The sequence below is a fragment of the Plecotus auritus genome (genome assembly GCF_963455305.1).
Source record: "Plecotus auritus genome assembly, chromosome: 2".
Classification (NCBI taxonomy): Eukaryota; Metazoa; Chordata; class Mammalia; order Chiroptera; family Vespertilionidae; genus Plecotus; species Plecotus auritus.
In genome coordinates this window covers 82,300,961-82,326,762 of record NC_137771.1, presented here as the reverse complement: position 1 = coordinate 82,326,762, position 25,802 = coordinate 82,300,961, and the positions used below count along the sequence as shown (strand labels likewise).

The window sequence follows — 25,802 nt, the reverse complement described above, 5'->3', positions numbered from 1 at the left end:
TGAAAGAAGCTAGTCACAAAAGACCGCATATTGTATAATTCTGTTCATATGAAAATGTTTAGAACAGGGAAATCTAAAGAGACAGAAAGTCGACTAGTGGTTGCTTAGGGCTGAGGGTTGGAGTTAGGGAGGGTGTTAGTTAAAGGGTACAGGGTTTCTTTTTGAGCTGATGAAAATGTTCTAAAATCGACCGTGGTGGTGGCTGCACGTATCATTGAATTGTACACTTCAAGTGGGTGAATTGTATCTTATGTGAGTTATCTCTCAGTAAGACTGATAAAGAAAATAAACAGAAGGCTAGAAAAAAAGACTAGATTATTACCTATGCTGTTGCAGTTTTCTTTGTGGGCTTCTCCTATGCCATTCCTGTGTCCTTCCCAACCCTGAATTTTGTGTTAGTCATTCCTGTACTGTAAAACAGTTTTATGACATATGTATGTATTCTTAAACAATATGTTGTTTAGGTTTGCTTATTTTTGATTTATAAAAGGGGTATATATATTATTCTCACTTTTAAAAATTCAACATTATGTTTTTAAGAATTATCCAAATTGTTTCATGTAGCTATATAGTATTCATTGTCAGATATTCCATAATTTATTTACCCATTCTCTTATTGATGGGCATTTGGGTTGGGTCCCATGTTTGCTATTACAAAGAGTATAATTTGAAAACTTTCTTTTTATGTCTTGGCACACATGTGCAAGAATTATTCCATGTGAATGTGAATGTGCCTTGTATTTTAATGACCCAAAAAGGTTGATTCTTCCTCTGACTTACAGATTAATTCTATCCACCCTGCTTATTCACTCACTCAAACCAAGATAAAGTAACCAGAGCTGAGAGCCTGACTTCTCATCCTATTTAAATTCTAATTGTAATACCTATTTTCTCGTGTCCTAAGAAGTATGGAAAAGTACTAATCTAAAATTTTACAACAGTTTCACAGTAGGACCACTTAACTCAATCATCTCCGTCCTTTTACCGGTATAACACCTTGGTTTAGGATGGGACGGAGGACAACTTTATTATATCAAAGGAACATTACTTTAAGCAAGGTACATAAGTGCTTACTAATCTTCACTAACATTTTCCTTGTATGGTATCCTGCTGGGTACTCCAATGTTCCAACATGATTAGTTTGGTTTTTCTGATAACAAGCCAGTTGGAAATCTGGAATTTTAGCCTTGGACACTTTCTAGGTCTGCTGTGATTCGGGCTGTGAGCTTTTACAGTTTATCCGGGATATTTCCACTTTACTTAGGAAGTAGGGGAGCACCCTCAGGTCAGAACAAGCCATTATAAGGGATTTTTTAAAGTTTATTTTCTATTATGGTAAAATATACGTAACATAAAATTTGCCATTTTAACCATTCTAAATTGTTCAATTCAGTGGCATTAAGTGCATTTTAAAAGTTGTGCAATAATCAGCACCATCTCCAGAACTTTTTCATCATCCCTAACTGAAATTCTGTCCCCATTATACAATAAACCCCTATTCTCCCCTCCCCTCGGCCCCTGGCAACCACCATTCTACTTTCTGTCTCAATGAATTTGCCTCTTCTAGGTACCGCATATAAGTGGAATCATAGCATCAGCTAACAGAACTTAAGGGCCATTCTACAGTATAAAAGTCTACTCTAAAATTATTCTTGTTTTGATAGAAAGGGATAATAAAGAGCCAGAGAATTCTGGGAGACTGAAAGTAGAAATGAGGTGGTAGAGATGGCAGTATTGAAGAGGATGATGGTCCCTGGAGAAGCCAGATACTGGAGACACCAAAGACAGACCTTGTCTTGTGTCTGTACTTGTACTCAGTTTCATGAGAAAATAACCTTTATTGCTTTGCATCAGACCCATCGAAATCCAGAGACACTCTGGGATCCACTGATTGTTTATTCATTCCACCACACTGAGTGACAGTTATATGTCCAGTGAGAATCAAAAAGGATACAGAGATGAATATCAGTGAAGGTTCTGATCTAAGACAGAACAGAAGATGACCTAAGCTGTGAACATAGATCTCAAAGGTGGTCGTCTTCATTAGGTCCAACCTTGTTTCTAGGTAGTTGTATTCTGAGAAGAATCACTGAAGTCTAATGAGACGAATTGGTTATTTTACTCTAAGCTAACAAGAAGCAGTCAAATTGGCCCACACTAAGAAAACTGGCCAATCACATTTTTCAGAACCAGGTAAAACAGACTTCACTGTGGTGAATGCATTTCAGTCTGATTGTAGTCTGACATGTAATTGGAGGTGTTCGTTTTATGGAATCTGAGTTCAGAAACCTCTGTATTGCCCAGAATGTGTAGGTAAGGGACTAGTGTCATATAAGGTTGGTCTTTTCACATAATGAGTACTGTCTGGTGCTTCTGCCCACCTCTTTCAAGTGGCAGGAAGCTGAGATATTTGGCCCGGTGAGTAGGTTGATGGGAGAGTCCATCTCATTGGTTGCTTGGCATTAGGCTAAACACCATCTTTTTCCTGGCATCATCTTCTAGCATGCTCAAAGCTGTAGCTAGATATTTTCAGGGGTACAATGTAGGTTTGCAAATATTTGGACCAAATTTTTAAAGCTTGAAGTTTTGTTTTTTCTTCATATCCACTTCTTCTTTTTCATTTCTTAGTACTCTTATGGTACCCTCTGGTTGTTCTAAGTTCCTTCTATAGACAGCCTTCTTCCATCCTGCTTCCTAATGGCCTCTCCCTTCATAGGCCTCCTCTTCCCTTAGAGTCTCTTCAGAATGGGAGGTGGACAATTATCTAAGTTCTTCAGTAATTGAAAACTTTAAGAAGAGGTTTGTTAAAAAAAAAAAAAAGAAGAAGAAGAAGAAGAAGTGGTTTGTTAATGCAAATGAGTCCAGGTAGTATACAATTAGGGTTGGAATTCATTTTTAAAAAGCATATATATATATGAGAGGATATACAAAATAATATATATATTTTAGAGAGGAAGGGAGAGGGAGAGAGATAGAAATATCAATGATGAGAGAGAATCGTTGATTGACTGCCTCCTGTATGCCCAGCACTGGAGATGGAGCCCGAAACCCAGGTGCATGCCCTAACTGGGAATCGTACTGTGACCTCCTGGTTCATAGGTCGAAACTCAACTACTAAGCCATGCTGGCTGGGCTTGAACTAGTTTTTGTGCTTCCTACATTCTTCAAACTATGTACATTAACTACATGCAGAGACTTCCAAAGGTACATGCACACAGGTGTTTCCCACCTTCTTTTCCATAATCACCTTTCTCTCACTTTATGTAAGAAAGGCCTATCTCGAACCTGTCTTATTAGTCTATTTTACTAAAAGGTCTATCTCTAACCCATTTTATTAAATTGCATTGTCCAAGGATGTAAAAATCTAGGGAATGGGGATTGCAAAAAAAGTGGGACATTTCAGAATATCAGTTTTGGAGATGAGAAAGTCAATAATTCTCTCTCCCTCTCCCTTCCTCTCTAAAATAATTCTGTTTGCTGGACATAGCAAATCATATGTTTTCTAAGTCTTTGATTTAAAAAACAACAACAATGAAGGTAATCTAATGAAATTGTAAACTAATGTTAAAGGAAAAATTTAAAAGAGGATGAAACATGACTCTCATACAAATAATAAAATGGACATTTTAAAAATTAAAAAATAAGAGAGCCAGAAAAGTCTACAATTAAAGAGGACCATTGATAGGAATACTGAAATGAATTTACTTAATAGATATAACACTGGCTTCTTCATAGTTTGAGAGGGAAGTCAATTGGACTTCTACATGATAAAATGTATTTGCATTCCCATAGAACATAATTACTGACTTCACTAGAAGTTTTCTACAAGTTCACATCTCTGTGTACAGAGTTGTGAATTGCCTCGGCAAAGACCATGAATGGCTGAGATAACCCAGATGGATGAATAGATAAGGTACTCACTAAATTTCAGTCTTCTCCAACTTTTTCTTTCACTGATGGTTAAAATAATATTTGATATTTCATTACCATGTGATGTTTAGTACATAGCTCAGAAGGAGTTCAAAGAATTGAGTAATGTTTCTATTACAAAATCTCATTCATTCGTATCTCCTCATTTATGTGAATAGTTTCCTAGCATTTTCATTGATAAAAACAAAAATTGAGTCAAATTGGTTTTCAATCTTGACTCATTCTGATAATATGAATACTCATCCCCTTATGCATGAAATAATTGAAAAATCAAAGTTCTCAAAAGAGAGGGGTTTCCAATTAAAATTTACTTTTTATTTACATTTAGTAATTATGTGTCAACATTTGTAATATTTGTATTATTTTTATAATTTGCATTCTAATAATAGTTACAAAAATAACAATAAGAATTTTTTTGCCATTGGATTTAAATTAAGTGAATATACATATTTTGATGCAGAAAAAAAGTATGATAGGATATTGAATAAAAGACATTAAAGCATAAAATACATAAAACTAGAATAAACTTCTATGGGGGAAGAAGAATGGAAATATAAGTTCAAGGAGAAAATGTTATTATGCAAAATTTATGACTTTCAAAGAGCCTATTTATGTATTCTTTTAAAATGAATCATGATGAATTTCAATGGACATATTTCAGCTAGTGATAAAATAATTTTACTTTTGCGGAATGCTGGAAGTTACATTCTTCACAACTATTTACATTTTGGTGAAAGTTTTTATATGCTTATCTAAAAATATGCAAGAGAGTCTTACAAAAATCTTTTAAGTTATATACAAATTGGAAAAATCTCTTTGTAGCTCATCCTGCCTCTGTTTTCTGACCAAAAATCAAGGGTCTGTAATATGGTAAGTTTAGTATTGGTAGATGAACCAACTTAATGATTGACATAGTTCCAATGACTCCTTATTCTGTAAGATTTAGGGAAGACATTTAGAAGTAAAGATCTTGGTACTTGGGATACCTCTTAAAAGGAAATGATAGCCCATCACATTTTATTTATTTACTAGAGGCCCAATGCATGAAATTCGTGCACGGGTAGGGTCCCTAGGCCTGGCCGGCAATCAGGGCCTATCTGTGGGGTGACCAGCTGGGTGATCTGGAGGTCCCTACTGGCACCTGCCTTGGCTGGCCTGGGCCTGTGGGCTGGGGGCAGCTCCTGCATTGAGCATCTGCCCCCTGGTGGTCAGTGAGCATCATAGCAACCGGTTGTTCTGCCGTTTGGTCGACTTGCATATTAGGCTTTTATTATATAGGATTTTTAAGCAGTTATATCTTCACTTTGCTCATCTTTCTTGTTCTTCCCTTTGGAGGCACTCACTTTAAGGTATTATGTGTGTATGCATGTATGTGTATAATGACCGGATATATAGCACTATCATTGGATCTGTAAATGGATAGCCTTCACCATGTTTGGGAAGTTTGGGGCCAATATTTCTTCAAATATGTTTCCTGCCTAAATCTCTTTGTCCTCACCTGGGATTCCAATGACATTAATATTAAACCTTTTAATATTGTCCCACAAGCTTCTTAGGCTCTGTTCATTTTGTTGTTGTTCAATCTTTTCTTCTCTCTGTTCTTTAGATAATATCTATATCATCAAGTTCACTGACACTCCCTTTGTCTTCTCTGTTCTGCCATTGAGTTCATCCAGTGTATTTGTGTTTTTTATTGTTATTGTATTTTTTGGTTCTGTGTCTCTTATGAGAATTTCTATCTTTCCATTCATTTCAAGAGTATTTACCTTTATCACCTGGAACATAGTTAAAATAGCTCCTATAAATCTGATAATTTCAACATAGTGTCATCGTGGAGTTGTTGATTGTTTTTTCTCTTGAGAAATGATGACATTTTCCCAGTCCCTTGCATGTCAGACATTTTGGGATTGAATTCTTGACATTTTGAATATTATGTTCTGAGACTCTGAATCCTTTTACAATGCTCAGTGTTTTTGTCTTATCAGGCAGTCTATTTAGTTCTGGCTTGTATTCTATGGGCAATGAAAATTAGATCATTCTTCAAAGCTTTTGCTGTGCTGTTTTGGGTCTCATGGAAGCACAAGTTAGGGCTTAGACTGGGACTTGAACAGTGGCTTATATCATCGTTCAGGTATCAAAGCCATTAGGTCTGTCCCACATCTGCACAGACCATGGGAGAAACCAGAGCCTGCACTCCGTGCATACAATCAGGGGATCCTCTTCTTTCATTCTCTCCTCTGGGATTCCTCCCACGCTCTTCTCTCCCTTAAGAACCAATTTTTCCTGATCTTCTGCCAGAAATGTTTGGTTTCTCTTCAAGTTTTAGTTGCTCATGGCACAGCAGTATAGACTGGAGGCACCCTCAAGGCAAAGCCCTAAGAGAAAAGTGAGAGGGAAAAATAACAGGGATTCTCCCACACTCTTTGAACCACAAGGGCCCCTTTCCCCGCTCTGGCAATAGGACTAGGTTTCTTTTGCAGAAATTTTTATCTGTTTGTGCCACACAATTCTGTGACTGTGGCTACTCAAAGCAGAAAAAAAATGGGAAAAACCTGCTCTTTTCCTCACATTCTTCAATTTACAGGGGCCTCCTTTCCAGGTCTTCTGTCCCAAAAGAGGAGGGTTCTCTGGAAGATTTTCTTGCCTGCACCTCCTGCACAGGTCCAACCTTTGGGCCAACTCTGGAGAGAAAAGGAAAAACCCAAAAACATACCCCCAAATGGGCCCCGTTTTCAAGTTTGGTTGCTCTCCTCAATTCACTTGCTATTGTTTATCTCTCAGAGTCAGGGAGTTGCTTTTTGCATTTTGAATATAATTTAGAGACAGGCTACCGTGGGCTTATACCTTCAAGATGTCACCGGTAGTTCCCTCCTCCTTTTCCCCTCTGTTTTTCCTACACCCTGCCATTTTTTCTTTCCATTTTTCCCTTTATCTGTTTCTCATTTCTTTTGGGCTGTCAGATCTAAAGAGCAAAAGAGAAGAACCTCTAGTTCTTTGACGGCTCCGAGCTCCATTTGAAAACTGGTTGTGTCACTCCTAATAAATCAAAGTCAAGTCTGAAAGGAGACCCAGAGGCTGGAGACACATGAAGAAGCAAAAAGGGGTTGGAGGAGAGTGGCTGGGCCAAATCCATCACCTGCTACTTTAAGTCAAATGATCACAGTCACATTTGTTGAAAATTTCCATGCACAAATCTGGCCCAGCACTTAAGAAGTGATCCTTATGGCTTTTCTTTTAAGAGAGTTGCTGAATCTATTATTCAATTGCATATAAATTTTACAATGAGTGCCAGAATGTTGAGATTAGGAAGAATTTCAGCAAACCTTCATACCTTCATTAATCCAGAGCAGTGGTTCTCAACCTGTTGGGGGTCAAACGACCCTTTCACAGGGGTCGCCTAAGACATCCTGCATATCAGATATTTACATTACGATTCATAACAGTAGCAAAATTACAGTTATGAAGTAGCAACGAAAATAATTTTATGGTTGGGGTCACCACAACATGAGGAACTGTATTAAAGGGTCGTGGCATTAGGAAGGTTGAGAACCACTGGTCCAGAGAGACATGGCGGTCTTAACACTGAAAGATAAGGTTTAATGAAGTAAAATACTTCTAGTTATGCTATGAGAAATAACTGACCATAAAAAAATGCTTTCCCCTTTATGCTTTCAGTCAATGGCATTTCTGTAGTTTCTTTGTTCTGTGGCAGGGGTGGGGAATGTCAGTCCCGAGGGCCGTATAAGGCCCACAAAATCATTTAGCTTGGCCCTGGGAAGGCATTAGGGGTGAGTTAATTAAATGTCTGACCAAAGATAGCAGGCTAATTTTTAAGTTGATAATTCTGTATGGCCCATGAATGATGCTATAAATATCCAAATGGCCCTTGGCAGAAAAAGGGTTCCCCACTCCTGTTCTATGGCATGGTCTTGGATGAGTGGTGTGTGAAATGTTAGGGTTGTGGTTAGGGATAGGAGAGGTGGTAATACACTCAATAATAGTTCACAGATTGAGCACGAGGGACAGATCATGATGATGAGTGCTGTGGAGCATTCACAGATAAATTACAACACTTAGGCATCACTTTATGGTTCAGAGTGCCTCCTTTAATCTTCCATAGAATCCCGGGGCAGTTATTATTATTAGGTAGGTAGTACTTATAATTCCATTCCAGAAGTCCCCTGAACTTTGGATTCCTATTTGCAGCTGCCAGCTGTCATCTCAGTATCACCATAGGCACTTGAAACTCACAGGTCCAAAACTGCTTCTCTTCATTAGCCACCTCCATTCCCTTTCCCTGTTTTGATTGACACCACCCTACCACAGAGCAAGACATCTAAGAAATCCTACCTTCTCCAGTTCCCTCCTAATCCCATTTAATCCTCTCTCAGACTTTACCTGTTTTATACATCTCTCAGATCTTCAATCCACTGTCATCATGACAGTAATTCCCCAGGTTCCTTTCCAGCTTTATCAACCACTCTTTCTAAGTCCCCATCAAGCCCCTCTTTCTCCTGCTTTCTTAGAAAGCTCCTGGCACATAGTCAAGGCTCATTAAATATTTTCTGGCTGTACTGTCTCCATGTCTTTGCACAAACTGGCTCAGGAATACCTTTACTTACCTTTCCTCTGAACGACACCTCCTCATCCTTTGAGATTTAGTTTAGTTCCTACTCAAACTTTAGTAGCCTCTTTACTTCCCAGGTTTCAGTTGAGTACCCCATTTCTTGACCCTTCCCACATGCTCCCATAGCATTCCTGTGCACTCTTCTATTACAGGGCTTCTCAAAGTGAGGGGCCTCATATTGTACTTATTAAAAATGCAGATTCCTAGCAATACCCAGGACCACTGAATTGTATAGCTGACTGTGGGGCTTAGGACGCTGCATTTAAGGCCCAACTCTTCCCAGTGATTCTGATGCACAAGAAAGAGAGGAACTGTGGGAACTGCCACTCTTTTCTGTCCCCTATCTTGGTTCCTACAACTAGTTCCAGTAGAGAGGAGTGTGGCCTCTCAGAGCAGTCTCTGGCTAAGTTTAGTTACCATCTATCACTTTGCTGGGAGAAAAGAGCATCAAGTTATCAGAGTTAATAGGTTTTAAACTATACCTTTATAAAGAAGAACAGTACTTATTTTTTATTTGATTTTAAATGCTTTATTGAGCTAAAATTTTGCATACCATGCTATTCACCCATTTTACATGCACAATTCAGTAATTTTTTAGTACATATACAGCACTGTGCAACTGCCACCGCAATTCTAATTTAAATCATTTCCATGACTTCAAATAGAAACTTTGTGTCCATTCAAAGTCACTCTCCTTTCCTGTTTCCAGCCCTAGGCAACCACTAATCTATTTTTTTTGTCTCTACAGATCCGCTTTTCCTAGATATTCATATAAATGGAATTGTAGAACACATGGTCTTCTATCTCTACCTCTTTTATGTAGCATAGTGTTTTGCCAGTTCATCCATGTTGTAGCATGATCACTACTTCATTCCTCTTTATTGGCAAGTAATATTCCAATGAGTGAATATACCACATTTCTTTTATCCATTCATCTATTTATGGAAATTTAAGTTGTTTCCTTTTTTTGGCCATTATGAATGATGTTGCTATGGAGATTTGTAGACAAGTTATTGTGTGTGTGTACATATGTTTTTGTATCTCTTGAGTAGATACATATGGGTGGGATGACTGGGTCATATATCAAATATATGCTTAACTTTTTAAGAAACTTCCAAACTTTTTTCCACAGCAGCTGCACCATTTTACATTCCCACCAGCAATATAGGAAGGTCCCAATTTCTCTTTAGCCTCACCAGCACTTGTTATTATATGTCTTTTTGGTTGTAGCCATCCTACTGGGTATGAAGTGATATTTTGTGGTTTTGATTTGTATTTCACTTTCTCTAATGACTATTAATATGGAATGTCTTTATATGTACTATTGGGGAAATGTCTATACAATATTTTGCCCATTTTTAAATTGGAGTGTTGGTCTTATTATTGAGTTTAAGAGTTCTTTATATATTCTGGATAAAGGAGAGCGGTATATTACTTTTGGGAGGGGCAAAAGGCCCATGAAAGCCCTGCCCGTGCTGCAGTCACCTGTCCGGCGGCATCTCCATGGCTCTGCTTTTCCCAGTGCCACCTCTTGGGGAGCTCCTTTTTGACCTCTTCCTCCGCAGTGGCCTAACAAGAGCAGAAGGGCAGCGTGGGGACACAGGAATAGAAAGAGCTTCCCCAACAACATTGGAGCCTAGAAAGGGTCATGGCAGGGTTTGGGGAGGGAGCTGCTTTTCCATGAAGGGTCCTTACTTCACACTTAGCTAAACGAATTCCCACTTCAGGATAGGGGAGTGGGATAGGGGTCTGTCCTGGTTCCACTCAGCCTTCACAACCTATGACTTTATGGCTGTGTCCTTACCCAGTCTCACCACCCCAAATCAAGGCACAAAGCAAGCCTTCAAGATATACTTAGATTCCCGCCAGGGTCTCAGTTCTCATTGGGCTCTTTCCTGCTGAAATTACCCAGTTCCCTGCAGCCTGGTGTCCTAGAGTGCTGGCCTGCCCCCAACAGCCAAACTGTCCTCTCCTCGAGGAGATCATGGTGCCTGTAAGACAGACGCTGAGTCTCATTCACCTGTGCAGCCCCAGCAACCAGCACAGAACAGAGCTCACACATGTGCATATGAAGGAAGAAGGAAAGAGTTTGTGTTTTAGAAGTGAGGGGCATTATGCTGGCAATTAAGGGGCAGGGTCTCAAATTAAGATTCTCTGATGCCAGAAAATGCTTTTTGCACTACCTCAAGTTGTAAACCCGAGCCTCTTATCTTCATAGATTCCAACCTCGAAGAGAAATGTTTATGATATGAGAATGATCAGGGTTGGTTCTGAGGAGTGGAGCCACCAGAGTACAGAGGGCAAATGGATGAGGAGGTAATTTCTGTATGTGGTTGCTTATTTTACCTTCTGCAGTCTACTCTGGATTTGATGAAGATGACAGGAAGTTAATACCTGGAGGGAAGTTACCTCTGATTTGTGGGATGCTGAATGACTCCTCAGAGAAGTTGAGGTTTGGAAAGCGGGTGCAGCAGTGCCAGGAAGGACCCTGAGGCAGTGGAAACAGCAGAACCACAGCATAGAGGAGAGATTGGGGCGAGGGGGGGTGGGCATGTATAGGAGGGAGAGGGTCATCTCTGTGACTGGATCTCAGGAGCCTGACAAGGTACAGAGAGCTGGAGTGAGGTCCTTTTGAAAATCCAACTGAAGATTTGCTTATTTTCTCTGTAGTGGGACATTAAGCAAATGGCCAATCAGGATTTCATAGATGTTCTCTCCAGTTTTGTGAAAAATTTTAAGTGTTCTTTTCCTGTATAACTCTCTGATCTCTTGTATTCTGATTACACTATTTCAAAGCTCAACCACTCTTGGAACTTCTTTGCAATAAAAAGAAAACAGTGCCTTTTTTGTCTTTTCTGTTTGGTAAGAAGCTGGCTCTAGAAATGCTCTGTGGGAGAGTAAGCAAAAGACATGAAGGCAGGGACCTTGGCAACAGGAATGTGTCTCTTAGTGAAATAATTCAATAATTCTTTGGCATGACCAAGCAGGGTCTGCTTCTGAGCAAGAGTATTTTAATCACTCCTGATTTTCTAGATATGAGCATTGTGCTTAGCAGGTCGTGGAGACTAACTGAATGAATGAAGCAAGCATATTCAGTGAGATAGTCACTGAATAAATGAATGAATGAATACCATTGTTTGTTTTTCTATACATTCTATTATTCGGGTTAGTAAGACTGAATCACAAGATCTTCCTGAAAAAAAAAATTAATATAGTCATGGTAAAGAGAATTTAACAATCCAGGACAGTCTAGTCTGATGGTAGTTTAACAACATTTTTTAAATTGGATGGAATTATCAAGAAAGTAGCCTATTGCAACTTTATTATTTGCAGAGAGCTCACTTAAAAACCTGCTGCCCAGCCCCACCATGAAACAAGATTTGAAAGTCTTCAATTTCCTAGTCACTTCAAGTCTATTTTCGAAGTTAATCTTCGTCTTATGATCTTTGAAATCCACTGGACCTGGGTCTCCCTTACGGAATCAGAAGAGAAACTCTCACCACAATTATTCCTGCACCTTTGTAAGGAGAGCTTTAAACTAGCAACCCAAACACCCTGAAGACCCAGCCCTTTTATTAACGTGAAAAAGTTACCACAGTAGCTTTCTGCTCTACTTGTCTTAAGAACTTGCTCTGAAGGATTTACAAAACAAACAAACAAACAAACACAAAAACAAAAATCCTTTGGACAATGTAGTTTTAAAATGTTTGAAATCCTAAAAAAGAAGGAGGAACCATGAAAAAGCCTAAGGTTTACATTAGAGGGGGCAAGTGTGCCCCTTTAAGTGAAGGCAGGGCAGGAAGCCTTTGTGGTTTTGGTTTGTTTGTTTGTTTGTTTGTTTTAAAGATTTTAAATTGATTTTTAGAGAGAGGAAGGGAGAGGGAGAGAGAGAGAGAAACATCCATTGGCTGCCTCCCCCACCATCCCCACTGGGGATCAATACTGCAACCTGGGAACTGAACTGGCAACTCCTGGGTGTACAGGACAACACACCAGCCAGGGCATCACTATGGTTTTAAGTGGGAAAACTAATCTAGTATCTTCTTTCACATGGACATTTCTCCCATGAAAAGTTGGCTTTCCGCCTGATCTGAGATTATGCCAGGATGTGGGCAGGTGAGGAAAGGCTGTGAGTGGTAGCCAATTAATTAGTCAATCAGAAAGTATTTATAGAATTCTCCATGTACATGGCAGCATGCAGACTCAGTGGGAGATACAAGGAGAATCAGCCCATGAAAAGCTTGGACTAATCTCCTTGGGAGGCAAGGTGTGCATGTGCTGGCAGAAAAGACAGCATGAGGCGGTATTTTAATTGGACAGTATGTCTTACAGGCACCAGAGGGTATACAGACAAACAGGCTGTTACTCTGGGCTTATCACCATTTATTCTGGGCCATGGGGTGTCAATTTTCAAAGTGACTATGAAAGCTGCTTTTTATAACTGGTTAGAATGAGTAGGTAGGGCCTTAGTAGACCCTGAGCATAATAAGATGGTTTGGGTGCAATATATGAGGGACGAAGGAGTGTTATTTTCCAAAAATGATTCCACAGACATTATGCTTGTGTCCTTTGCAGGGGACAATTTAAAAGCAAAAGAATAATCATAAAAATGTTTAGGGGGAAATATATGACTAAAAAAGTACTAATTACATAGCCAATTTTTCATTTCATAATAACCATTACACATAGATTTGAGAAAACCTCCTTTGGAGAAATGAAATGTTGAAAATAATAATGATAATAAATAATAATGTAATAATAATAACCTAAACTTTTCAGCTACTCATTTTCCTTGGCCAGATCTATGATTGCTGAACATTGCAAATCTCTGAAGACTTGATGTAGCAGTATGTAGATCTAACTAATCCCATGGAAAGCAAAATGAGATGGGATGTCTTCATAGCAGTAGCTAGCAGGTTTATCACTGACCATGTGCCATTCTTTGCATGTCTTCATATGCATACTTCCATGAACTCTATGTATAGGTAGTAACTAAAACAAAGTAAAATTAAGCTCTCTTCCCAGAGTCTCCCAGCTAGTGATTCCAAAGCCTCTATACCACCCTAGTTAAAAATGGGCAAAACAATTGAGATCTTATAAAATGTTTGAAAGTGTTGGAAACTCTGCCTTTCTAGAAACTGCTATGAGAAGGATAGAAATGTGTGCACGCTCTCTGCCTCAGTGCTTTAAGCTTAGTCATGGTACTGTTGGTATAACATTGGCCATTGGACAGTGTTAGGAACCAAATTCCTGTACTTTGAGGATGGGTTCTATAAAATGACCAATGAAGCAAAAAAAAATTTTTTATTATGATAGCTATCTTTTCTCCTACGATAATGTTTCTAGGATAGCTTATTATTCCAAGACACCTTATTATTCTCAGAGATGCCTTTGAGAATACTTACAGGCTATATTCTTGTTGAAGTGTATGAAATATTTGTAAATGTATGAAATTTGGTATGAGAGATGTTTGAATTGTTTAAATATTTAGAATGCTAACTTCTTTATTTGAAAAAAAAACAACACTCAAGACTTTGGTTTATAAACTCACCCAGAGACATACAATATGCAATGCCTATTTTCCTACCTTTTCTACACCTCTTGAAAATCATTTATAAGGAGAATTTTTGATCAACAACAAAGTATGTTATCATAAAAGTTCTAAACACTGGGGACAATGAGAAGAATCCCAAAAACTTCCTCCAGAGAGAAAACACAGGTAATATCCCAAGGATGAAGAATCAGAATGGCTTGGACTTCTCCACAGTAACCTAGGGAGCTAGAAGACATTGGAGCAATGCTTTTAAAATCCTGAGGAAAATTTCCAGCCTGCAATTCTATACTCAGCCTACTCACCAATCAGGTGTGAGAGAGAGAGAAAAAAAAAGACATTTTCAGGCATGCAAAATCTCAAAAAAATTCACCTTTCATGTACCTTTTTTTAGAAGACAATGCTCTTTCCAATTAAGGAAGTACACCAAGAAAGAGGAGGATATAGAGTCTGGAAAACAGGAAATAGCACATAAGGAGTGGGAGAGAGAAATCCCTAGGATGATTTCTCTGTTCACCTTCAGTGACAGTGAAGTCAGGTCCCAGGTTACAGATGTGCAGCAGGCCTACAGAACAACCGTGTAGTTGGAGTAATTCTCCAGAAGAGATAACTCTGAGAAGAAAGAACTAAGAATTCCAGATGTGGTTGGTCCCGTTGAAAGTGGACTTACACAACTGGGGGAAGATTTTGGAGATGATTAATTTTTTTAAGTGTGTAGACAACTGAGAAGCTGAAAAGCATGGCTTTAAGAAAACAAGCTATGCAAAAAGTGAAAATCATGACTTAGCTGTGAATAGTCCTAACTGTATTAACACTGATTATTTGTCACATAAAAATTGAGATATAACAGTATTGGGAGAATGGGATAAAAGGAAATGTGCGTGTATGTGCTTGTGGGGATGGGGCAAGAGAACAGTACTCCCTTTTGTTTTTGGTGGGAACTCAGTGGATGATGTCTGAAAGTGAAGAAAGCAAACAAGACATAGAATTATAAGTATATTATTTAGAAACTAGTGACCCGGTGCACAAAATTCATGCGCATTGAAAGGGAATTAATTAGAGGAAATATTTTAATATTGCTATTTGCCCTTTCTCTATAATAGAAGTGTCAGAGATGAAAGAAAATTAGTAAAATGTATATGAAAATCTTCCTCCTGTCAGAGTCTGGGGTGTGCCACGGGACCCAGAGTCAAGTCCCTGCCCACCCACGTACACCTCAAAATTGTGAGACCCAGACCTGGCCAGCCCCACCCCCATTGGGCGAGATCTAAACTCAGCCTGGCCCACCCACATCAAGCCCTGCCAGGGGGGGGGCACAACCTCAGGTCCTCTGGCCCAGCGCTGGGTGGGGGACACAGCCTCAGTCCCCCATCAAGCCCCACTGGGCAAGAGGTGCAACCTCAGGTCCCCCAGAGCACCCTCAGGTCCCCCGGCCCAGCACTGGGGCAGAGGGTGTGGCCTGAGGTCCCCTGGCCAGGCGCCAGGGCAGGGGGTGCGGCCTCAGGTCCCCCAGCCCGGGGTGAAAGGCGCAGCCCCACCAGGTGGGGGGCGCGGCCTGAGGTCCCCCATCAAGACCCGCTGGGTGGGGGGCATGGCCTGAGGTCCCCGGTCAAGCTCCGCAGGTGGGAAGTGTGGCCTCAGATCCCCCATCAAGCCCCGCATGGCGGGGGGCACGGCTTCAGGTCCCCTGGCCTGACACCAGGGTGGGGGGTGCAGCCTCAGGTCCTCCATCCCGGCGCCAGGGTGGGGGTGTGGCCTGAGGTACCCCGGCCCAGCACCGGGGCAGGTGGTGCGGCCTGAGGTTCCCCATCAAGCCCTGCCGGGTGGGGGGCACAGCCTGAGGTCCCCTGTCAAGCCCCATCAGGCAAGGGGCACAGCCTCAGGTTTCTGCTGATTGCTCATGAAGGCTCATTACGAGAATCCCTGCCTCCACTGTGGGCACAGCCATCTTGTTATGGTGTAATGGTCAATTTGCATATTCCCTCTTCATTAGATAGGATAAGGAGTACTAAAGTAAACAGCTAAAATAATTGCAAATGGTTGATTCTCAAATCAAAGAATGGAAGGAGGCAGTCAGGGGACTGTTTTGTTTTGTCATAAGCTTTGCAGAACTATTGACTCTACATCTGTTCATGTTTGGCTTTGATAAAAATAAAAATTAAACTATAAAACATGGCCCTAACCGGTTTGGCTCAATGGATAGAGTGTCGGTCTGCGGACTCAAGGGTCCTGAGTTCGATTCCGGTCAAGGGCATGTACTTTGGTTGCGGGCACATCCCCAGTAGGGGGTGTGCAGGAGGCAGCTGATCAATGTTTCTCTCTCATCGATGTTTCTAACTCTCTATCCCTCTCCTTTCCTCTCTGTAAAAAATCAATAAAATACATTGTTTTAAAAAAACTATAAAAAATGTAGCATGAAGGAGAAATTCAAATACAGTAAGAAAAAAAGGACAAGCAAGGATAAGTTATACTTCTCATTGTAGAGAAACTCAAAAGAAAATACTCAAAAAATAATGCAAAACAAAGAATTAAGATTAGCCTCAAGTATCATTTCCTAAAACATTAAAAAGAGAAAGTTGTGAAGTTCTGTGTTCCTCCACCTTTTTCTTTAGCTCACCCTCACACTCTGGTCAAACATTGGTGTTTATCCTCAAGGTTAGCTAGTACTTGAGTAGAAAATCTGAGCAGCAGCATCTAACCCAATCTCTTGATTCTCCAGCTGTACATCTGGCTTCTCTTGGTGTCTCATCCAATTCCCAGAATATCTTACATCCACCATCTTGCCCTTTTCCCTTCTTTGCTGGCTTCCTGATCCACATCCTCTGTCCACTGACCCTGACTCATTCCATAGCTTGATCTAGCTGTCTGCATTTGCTTTGACTGCCCTATCCATTTCCTCAGTCTAATTCTTAATTCCTGGCTCCCACCTCCTCATCAAAACTTGGCTAAATCCATTTTGAAAAACCAAGGCTAATGGAATTGCCTGGGAAGAATTTGGAGAATCTGCAGCTCCGTTCTTTCTTCATTCTTGAGAGCCAGACTAGCAGCTGAGGACGCATGTGGGGAGAAGTGTGTGGTGTGTGTGTGTGTGTGTGTGTGTGTGTGTGTGTGTGTGTGTGTGTGTGTGTTTGAAAGAAGAGGGCATAGCCATCTTGGACCCTGCCATATTTTTGGGGAATACTAACGTGTGTTTTTCAGATCTTGGTGTATTTTTTCTTTTATTTGTTCTTCCATTTCTCCTAGAAACTGTTCTAAAATTTTAAGCCCAGCAGCATCTTTCTAGCTTCCTTGCATGAAGTTGCATTTTGACCTCTTATGAGGCTGTGGCAAGTCTTCAGTTCATGGTGATTTCACATGAAGTGACATCTGATTCACTTTTAGACTGCATTCCACACCAGTCTGCCCAGCCGTGTAGTTTATGGGCTAACTCCTATTGTCTTTCAACATATGAAGCACTATTAGATAATGTGTGGTTTGGGTCTTGTCTGGGAAGCTGATTAAGCCACAGTCAGGGACAGCAATCCAATGTGTGAAATGTAACAGGCCTTCCCCAAACAGCTCTGGGACAACTGGAGGTACTTGGTGTTTTTCTGTTGGGGGACAGAGAGCTCGCTAGGAAAGCAAACACATTCTTTTTCAGTGTGGGCTTGGTCTATGGTGGTAACATTTGGCAAGTTGAGTAACAGGGAACATAGATAACTGTGAACAGATGGGCAACTATTAAAAGATTAGAGGGGCTTTTATCATTTCTCCAATGGCCTTCACCCACCTACCTACAGGATAACCAGTTCCCTCACAAGCTTACGTAATGGATTTAATTTTCTTCTTCCATTTTTTTTTTTTCACTTGAGATGGAAGCAAAAACTCTGATGTTAAGAGGAAGAGAATAGATGAGAAACTTCTAATTTTGAGTGCCCTTGGGATTAGATGCTGATTTCGGCCATGCAGAGAACACTGCCCCATATTTTGAAAGAGTAGCTCCTGGCAATTTTAGAGGAGATGACTTTCCAAAATAGACAGTGAGCCTTCCCCATCTGTGTCTGGTAACCATCTGACATTTGGATGCAGAATTCCCGAGTTATCCATGTGCTTTGATAAGTATAACCTTGTTTTTAAAATAAGGCAATGGCAAGTCATTACATTTAAGCTCAAAACTAAGAGACTACAAAATACGAAAGAGAAGTGCCTTCTGGGCAAAAAGAGAAAAGAGTTACACATCTTAGAGCAATAAAACTTACCCACGTTTGGGCAGTGTTGTCTGAGATGCAGGAGCGTGTCATCCTCTGTGGCTCAGAACGATGCTTGGAAAGTTCCTAACAGTGAGAAGTGCAGACCCTGAGATGAGGCCTTATTACTCTCTCTGAGGCAGCAGCCTGATTTTGCCAAGACCATAGTTTCGTATGGTCAGAGTTATGGCACCTATTAGCTGGATCTCATAAATCTGGCCAAACGAGCTTGGGTTCCATTCCTCAGAGGCTGCCTTAATAACATTACATTCCAGGGTCAGTAATTCTAAGGGACTCACCTTATGTATACTCAGAGTGGCTATCTAACATCTGTTTGGAAGCAGGAAGGATGGATAGATACCCAGCCTCACTTTTACTCCCAGTTCCTTAGCCAACCTCAAAGCCAGCTTATTTCAGCCAAGAGTGTTGGGTAACTCAAGATCGCTGTCTCCAAAAACTACTGCACCTAAAACTGAATTTTGTCTAAAAACAACCAACATCAAAGGGAAATAACCACCTTGGATATTTTAAATTAAAATACCCACCATTCAAAATAATTGCAATTTTAAAAAATTTAGCAACAGAACCCTGAAACACACTAATAGCAGGTAGAAGACAATTCGCTCTGGAGGCAATGACCTCTGTTGGCTCCTCAATGATGCACAGTCTCATAAACTCACAGTTCTCCTGGGCTGTGCTGTTTGGTTTAAGGTAACTAAGTAAACAAGGGTTTAGTGTCCCCTGCAGAATTATACTTTAACAGAAAGAATTATTGGAACTGATTAAAGTATCCTCCCACCATTAGCAATCAGAGTTGACAATATTAATTGTGAATATATATTCCTGGGCTTTTAAGTAACTGGTAGACACAGATTGTATCATAGCTCAAAGAAGCACCCAAGGAGACACTTGATAATGCTGTCAAGAGAGTGAATGTGTTTTGCATGAGGGGCTTGTAAAAGTCACTGAATTGAATAAGCTCAATAAAATCTGCGGTTGCTTTTTGTTCCAATTTGTATGTTCTTTTGCTTTTCACATATTTCCCTGACACGTAGCAATACTCTCTAGGCAATTAAAGCCCTTTCCAGCAATTTTTATTTTCCTTCTTGCCACTGCTAAGTGTGATGGTGTCAGCTTGCTAATCCTGCCTGAGCTCACATGGCCTCTGTTTGTTCCCGTCTTCCAGAATGGAGGCGATGCAGGGATTGGTGGAGAGACTGGAACGGGCAGTTGGCCGACTGGAGTTGCTGCCTGCGGTGTCACACCGGCCTCCTGGGAACTGTGGGGAAATTAACGGTGTCAACGGAGGTAGGACCACAAACTGTTGTCATTACCCATCTCTACGTGGGTCACTTCATTTTGTCCCCATCACTTAGTTCTCAAGAAATATTTCTATCTACTTTCTTCAACTTCCCTACTCCTTCCTTTATATGTGACCACGACATTAACCAGATGCAAGCAATCCCTGAAAAATAGAAAGGGAAAAGAAGTTTCAACACACACTCCACAAAAATTACCAGTACCTCCGCCTGTTAAGAGCATAATCCATGTGCCAAGTATCATTATTCTTTGGTTTTAGTGTTTATGCTGCTTTTCCACACTCAATGACTAAATATATTATCTAAGTGATTATCAAAAAGAAACTAATGTTCTCAGTTGGAATGTAAACTGGAAGGAATTATTATTCTGTAGATTTTAATTTTAAAAAGAACAAGTCATTAAATTTAAGAACTGCAGTTTTAAAGGAGTGAACCTGATGTGAATCGGAATGTGAATTCCTGGTGACATGATCCCATCACGTTGTTTTACCTGTGCCTGCTCCTAACCAAACACACTTTTAAAAATATATGCTAAGGCCCGGCCAGCGTGGCTCAGTGGTTGAGCATTGGCTTATGAACCAGGAGGTCACAGCTCAATTCCCAGTTAGGGCACATGCCGGGGTTGCAGGCTCAATCCCCAGTGTGGAGTGTGCAGGAGGCAGCCAATCAATGATTCTCTCTCATCATTGATGTTTCTATCGCTCTCTCTCCCCTTCTCTCTTCCTCTCTGAAATCAATAAAAGTATTTTTTTAATTACATGCTAATGCCACACTTAAAAAAAATAGATCTTAAAAACTGTGTGAGCAAATATAAAAAAATTAACTATTTCTTTAACATGATAAGAGGTATGGCAAACTCTCTAAGTTATCTACAGTAATTTTTCCAATTTCTTCTTGCCTAAGCTTACAGATTTAGCAAATAAAAATACAGGACACCTCGTTAAATTTGAATTTTAGATAGCTGACTTTTTTTGGGCCGAGGAGTTGTGTGTTCCAGATACTGCATGGTACACACTTAGGCTAAAAATTTATTCATTGTTTGTCTGAAATTCAAATTTAACTGGGCTAAGTGTATTTAACCTAGCAACTCTATCCTTGTCTCACATAAGGTTCCTCCTTATCTGACCCATTTTGAATCCTGTTAGGCTTTGGGGGCTGAGAAAAGACTTGTGGAAGAGGGGGTTCCAAACAAGGCTTTCACCAGGCAAGATCCACAGTGGTGCTTCTAGAATTTCAGACATATTTGGAGCTGTGCCTTGTATTACATGCCCTGGGACAAAAATTACTGTGTGAGCACAAATGCGCAGGCTGGTTTTTCCCGCTGAACGTAATGAAAATTAAAATGCTCTGAGTGCATTGAAAGGGGGTGCTATTTAAAGGAAGGCTGCCAGGGGCATGTAAGTTATTTCCGCATCAACAGAGTCACATCTACGATTTCATTTTAAGCCTCTTTTTGTTAACTATACAGTTGCTCTGTGAGATTCAGTTAACCTTATTTGTAAGAATATATTTTTATGTTCTCTTCAGTGTCCCTATTACTTTGGCATTTGGTGAACAAAAGACATTTCTCTAAAATTGCCAGCCACAAATATAAACCAGTGAATACATAAAATAAAGTTAAATCCAACTACCCAGAGATTGCATAGTGTTGTTGAGTAAACAAAAAAAAACAACAAAAAAAAAACAACAACCCTCCATAATTTGAACTTCGCTTACTCAAAGAGCTACTAGACTGCACTTTTTATTTTCTTTATTTAAAAAAACTTTCTGGGGCCCTGGCTGGATGGCTCAGTTGGTTGGAGTGTAGTCCTGTTCACCAAAAGGTTGTGGGCTCAATTACAGGCCAGGGCACATACCTAGGTTTTGGGTTCAGTCCATGGTCAGAGCATGTACGGGAGGGAACCAATCTCTCTCTCTCTCTCTCTCTCTCTCTCTCGCTCTCTCTCTCTCTCTCTCTGTTTCTCCATTCCTTTCTGTAAAAGTCAATAAAAGCATATCCTCAGGTGAGGATTAAAAAAAACTCTGGGAAAATTAATAGGCTAAGCAAAATTGAAAGGTATATAATTAAATTACTTAAGTATTTAAGCAAATATTTTCTCAGTTATTAAAGTCAGGTCTTTTAAAACAACTTAGCCAGCAATTTATTATCCTACTTAAAACAAAGTGATAATTAGTAAGTAGGATAGTTAGTAAAATGTCTGAATGATATCCATACTTAAGACATTTTCCTTATCCTAAACAACATCATTTCCATTTCTTCTTAATTAGTAAGCTTTGGTAGTTATCTAAATTCTATTTTGAAAAAAATCCTTAAGAACAACCTCTCACCTTAAATATAAACATCATCAATACAATGATGCTATAACCAGAGCTTAAAATTATTTTTTATTTAAAAAGAAACTTTTGGAAGGAATCCGGTCCATTACAAATCCATCTATGCACAGACCAAAGAACTGCCTTCTTATGATACTGGTGTTATGATGTGTTTGCTATGGTTTGTTGTTTTTTTTACCCCTGACAATCAGCTAAGTTTGGCTCAGCAGTGGAAGAAATATTGTTGCATGCCTGCCAAGTGGCAAGCACTGTGATAGGTGCAAGAAAATCTAAGATGAATTATGTACACAGTCCTAATCCTCTAGGATCTTTGGTCTCAATGCATTACTATACAGGGCCACAAATGCTCAAAGGATGCTCAAAGAAATACAGGTCATTGGAGGCCGCCTGGAGGAGATGTGAGCAGAGCTGAGTGATGAAAAGCCATCAGAAAATATCCCCTTTTATCATTGTACTTCTCCATCACATTTCTAAAACTTTCTACTACTTTAAATACTCAACAGAGACCTACCTCTCTGGCCTCTCCCACACCCAACAAACAGGTTTGCCTGTTTCCAAATGAATCCATGAATCTTTGGGCTTGCACCCCTTTTATGTTCTGGAAGTTAGAAGTTAAACTAGGTACAGAAAGCTGAAGACAGCTGTTTCAGTCATCCTTTGGGCCTGTGGAAATGGGCAACTGGGAAAAGGGGAAAAGGAAGGAAAACTTTATCTTACAGATCTATGAGCTTGGATATTTCTGTCCAATATGAGAAAGGCAATCCTAGATTTTGGTTTGGATTTTAGCAGACTATAGTGCTGAGGTTCTCCATATTATCTTTCTCAGTATTAGGAATATGAAGTCTAGGACTTGGACAAATTTTTCCTGTGAATTAAGAGGCAGGGAGAGTTCAGAGCACACCAGGCTGAGCTGTTGTTACTACAGCTTTTACAGGGATTTGACACATCAAACTTACTCTGCAGTAGCTCAGCAGTCTCTCCTGCCCACCTCTCCTCCCCTGGAGGTGAAGAAGGGACAGAACGCGTGACATCAGCTTTCTTTTCCCACTTGCCCAAGGTTTATATTAGCTTCTAGTTGCCCTGGATAACATTGGTAACTTGGCAAAGCTATTACAGCACCTGGTCTGGTCAGTCTAGAAGGAAGTGCACTGGCTGTGGATGAATGAGGCTTGGTTCTGATTTTGGATCTGCCTCTTACGTGGCATATGGCTTTGGTCAAGACACATGCTCTGTTTGCATTTCCATTTCCTGATCAGGAAAGCTGTGGTGGTGCTACTTACCTCATGAGTTTGGGGGAGAATTAAGTGAAATTTTGTAGATGATAGTGCTTACTGAGGAGAATGAAAAATGGGAAAGTATTGTTTTCTTGAGCTCTTGAGAAGTGTGTAATAAATACTGACTGAAGGAACGAATGACTTAGTGAAGAGAATGAAAATGGCATGAATGATATTAAACTTCCATATTCCCCATGGCAAAGCAGTACCAGCTGTTCATTAAACTACCAGGGAATCACAACATGTTCTTCCTCCAAAGGTGTGGCCCCCTCGGTGGAAGCCTTTGATAAGCTGATGAACAGCATGGTGGCCGAGTTTTTAAAGAAGAGTAGGATCCTTGCTGGTGACGTGGAAACTCATGTGAGTACTTGCCTCTCCTGTCCTGCATGGAAAGATAACACATTCGGCAAGGAAAGGAGAGGGTGGGACGTTGGTGCACTGCTGGTGGGAGTGTCAAATGTGTGGCCGGTATGGAAAAGAGTATAGTGGTTCCTCAAAATAATTAAAGGTGGAATTATCATACAATCCAGCAATTCCCCTTCTGGATATATTCCCCAAAGAATTAAAAGCAGGGTCTCACAGAGATATTTGTACACCTATGCTAACAGCAGCATTATTCCCAACAGCCAAAAGATGAGGCAACCCAAGTGTCTGTGGACCATGAATGGATAAGCAAAATGTGGTATACAAGGGAATATTATTCAGCCACTAAAAGGAAAGGAATTCTGACACATGCTACAATAAAGATAAACCTTGAGGATATTATGCTAAGTGAAATTAGCCAGTCACAGAAGACAAATGCTGTGCCATTCTATTTATAACGTATCCAGTGTAGTCAAACTCATGGAGACAGAAGGTAGAAAGATAGTTGCCAGGGGTGGGGAGAGGGAGAAATTGGAACTTTTTAAATGGGTATAGAGTTTTAGTTTTGTGATGCAAACTAACTTCAGAAAACATTCTGGAAATCTGTTGCACAACAGTGTGAATGCACTTAACACTACTAAAGCGTACACTTAGAATAATGGTTAAGATGGTAAATTTTATGCTATGTGTATTTTACTACAATTAAATATATATATATAGCTTGAGGAAAGCAAAGTCATAGAATTTGATGATCTCTGGGTTAGTAGAGCCCTTTAATGATATCCAGGATCACTTTCCAGTTTTAGACACTTTTAATACATATTTAAATGTTTAGCATCCTCGCTAAGGCTAGTCATTATTTGCATGCATTTAGGTGAAAATCTAATGCAATAGCCAAACCAATTAAAAACCTACAAGTTTATCACCAGGTTCTTCTTTTTCATTTGCCTATGTTTGTCACAGAGGATTGAATTCCAACTCCATCTGCTTATAGCTTTCCCAGCAATGAGACAGTCCTGGCAAAACCATTTTCAGATTAGACTCACATAAAATCTGATTATTGATTAAAGTTGTGGTTTGGGGTTAAAAATCACACATAAGAAGGGATTCTTGCTTTGCTCCTTCCCCAATTAGACATTATGTGCAACACCATCTCCCAGGGGATCAGGTGACTCAAGTTCTACCAGAGGTTCCAGGACTGTAATTGAATAGATACTTAGCTTATCATATTTGCAACAAATTTGTTCAACACATCTAAGAAAAATGAAGATTCTTCTCATGACATCTATTTTTATTAAATATTCCTGTTGAAATACCCACTGGCTAAAGAGGGGAAGTTCTAACATACATGAATTCTAGAAAAGTCTAGGTAGTGAAGTATGTTTGCTTCAAATATATCACAGAGCTATATAATTACTCTGGTCTCTTCTCAAGCTCATATACAGTAAGAGAGTGGCTGAGCTTCTTATATTCTAAGGTGTGATGGTACCTGAAAGCTAACATATAAAATGGACTATTACCCCAATACACTAAAAACGATTGTTGAGTCATTGACAAACATTTACTTGCTTGAACACAATCATAATAATTATTGTTTCATTGTTACTATGAATTAATGCTGACATTGTGCTTTTGAGGTACATAGTATATTACGGCTCTTATTAGTAATATTTCACAAAATTTTGTATAGAAGCTTTTATTTTATTTTTTATTATTTAAAGTATTACATTTCTTAGATGCTTTTTACTAGATAATAATGAAGCCTATAAATAAGTACATTTATTTATTTATTTATTTATTTATTTTTTAATATATTTTTATTTATTTCAGAGAAGAAGTGAGAGGGAGAGAGAGATAGAAACATCAATGATGAGAGAGAATCATTGATTGGCTTCCTCCTGCATGCCCCACACTGGGTTCAAGCCCGTAACCTGGGCATGTGCCCTGACTGGGAATCGAACCGTAACCTCCTGGTTCATAGGTTGACGCTCAACCACTGAGCTATACTGGCCAACCTAATTTTTTATTTTTAAAATGTAACATTTGAATACTAAGTCTCTTCAAATTGCATAGTAAACAGTTTCTTTAAAATCTTTTTAGAACAAAGTTGACTTATAAATAAAGCATAGCTTGATTTATTATATAAACTTTTTCTTCTTTCCACTCATTAGCCTGAAA

General features: G+C 39.7%; 1 protein-coding gene across 1 annotated transcript in view; it reads left to right on the top strand.

Annotated features, from left to right (window-relative positions):
* Window positions 1-25,802, top strand: part of CAP2 (cyclase associated actin cytoskeleton regulatory protein 2) — a 150,456-nt gene that overhangs the window by 5,593 nt on the left and 119,061 nt on the right. The window contains exons 2-3 of the mRNA XM_080654089.1: window positions 19,521-19,642; window positions 23,521-23,621. Of these exons, the coding sequence (XP_080510215.1) occupies window positions 19,522-19,642; window positions 23,521-23,621 (222 nt within the window). The 5' untranslated portion in view covers window position 19,521. The remainder of the gene's footprint in view (window positions 1-19,520; window positions 19,643-23,520; window positions 23,622-25,802) is intronic.